The sequence below is a fragment of the Mastomys coucha genome, unplaced genomic scaffold, assembly GCF_008632895.1.
Source record: "Mastomys coucha isolate ucsf_1 unplaced genomic scaffold, UCSF_Mcou_1 pScaffold5, whole genome shotgun sequence".
NCBI classification, from domain to species: Eukaryota; Metazoa; Chordata; class Mammalia; order Rodentia; family Muridae; genus Mastomys; species Mastomys coucha.
In genome coordinates this window covers 26,075,962-26,077,402 of record NW_022196911.1, presented here as the reverse complement: position 1 = coordinate 26,077,402, position 1,441 = coordinate 26,075,962, and the positions used below count along the sequence as shown (strand labels likewise).

At 38.4% G+C, this 1,441-nt stretch overlaps 1 protein-coding gene across 3 annotated transcripts in view; it reads right to left on the bottom strand.

Moving 5' to 3' along the window:
• Luc7l (LUC7 like) overlaps positions 1-1,441 on the bottom strand; it is a 34,475-nt gene that overhangs the window by 31,246 nt on the left and 1,788 nt on the right. For all 3 annotated transcript variants that reach the window (XM_031351158.1, XM_031351159.1, XM_031351160.1), the window contains one exon: positions 780-874. In XM_031351158.1, coding sequence (XP_031207018.1) covers positions 780-874 — 95 coding nt within the window. The remainder of the gene's footprint in view (positions 1-779; positions 875-1,441) is intronic.

Below are 1,441 nucleotides of genomic sequence, written 5' to 3'. Positions count from 1 at the left end.
AAAAAAAAAAAAAAAAAAAAAAAAAAAAAAAAGGTTGGAAATTGCTCCTTCTGTAATTTTTTTTACATTTTATGTGTATGCATATTTCACTTGAATGTATGTCTATGTACCATGTACATACCTGGGTGGAGTTAAGACAGTTGTGAGCTGCTGTGTGAGTCCTAGGAATTAAACCTGTATCTTCTGAAAGGACAACCAGTGCTCTTAACTACGGAGGCATCTCTTCAGCCCTGTAACTCTTCTAACCCTAACACACGCATTTTTTTTTCTGGTTTCTGTGTAGCCTTGGCTGTCCTGGAACTCACTCTGTAGATCAGGCTGGCCTTGAACTCAGAAATCTGCCTGCCTCTGCCTCTACCTCCCAAGTGCTGGGATTAAAGGAGTATGCCACCACCGCCTGGCTCGCATTTTCAAACATTACATTATTTAAGGCTTAATTTTATTGTTTTTAAATTATGTATATGCTGGATGTATATGCGTGTAATTTTTTTTAAAGGATTTATCACTATATCTAAGTACAGTGTAGCTGTCTTCAGACACACCAGAAGAGGGCATCAGATCTCATTACGGGTGAGTCACCATGTGGTTGCTGGGATCTGAACTCAGGACCTTAAGAAAAGCAGTCAGTGCTCTTAACCACTGAGCCATCTCTCCAGCCCCCCATTATATAATTTTTTAAAGACAAAATCTCTCTTGGGTTCAAAAAAATAGACATATTTTACATCTAGTGTACCATTCAATCTGAGTAATCTAATCATAAAGCTCTGGAATGCACCTACCGTCCCAGCGAGGATGTCATGAGGGCAGCAGTCCAGAAGGTGACTCTTGCAGACACGGTCATCTGTAAACTTGACCCTCTGTCTGGTTTCATCTCCTGAAATTCATTTGTGGTTTTAAATAAAGTATTATCTCATTCAATACACAAGGCTATCAGGCAAAATTAACACACCTGGATGATTTGTAGACTAGCGCTTCTGTATTCTTCCCATCATATACACTAAGAAACTGATCTAAAAATATTTCCAATTGGAATAAAATACAGTTTTTAAGCTAAGTTTGTTATGAAGAAGCACACTTAACCACATCTAACTCCACCATTAATTCACAGAGTCAGGAGGAGTGAGCACCAGAAGGCATCCGCCCAAATTTACATGTGGGCACTGACACATCAAGACCTGTGTAATAAGTGCCATGAATCCACCACGGATCATTACAGTTGCTAATCTCCACCAACCAAAGCTATTCAATAATCTAATTTTTTTGTTAGAATCAAATTAATAGGCAGTATTTTACCAAAAAACTACAAGAGGAAGAACACTTCCAAGCTCTATCACTGACTTAAGTATCTCTAGACCTTTTTTCTTCTTCTTCCCCTTTCATCCCCACCCTTAAAAAGGAAAGCTGGCACCTGGGAGTCACTTTTTTTTTTTTTTTTTTTTTT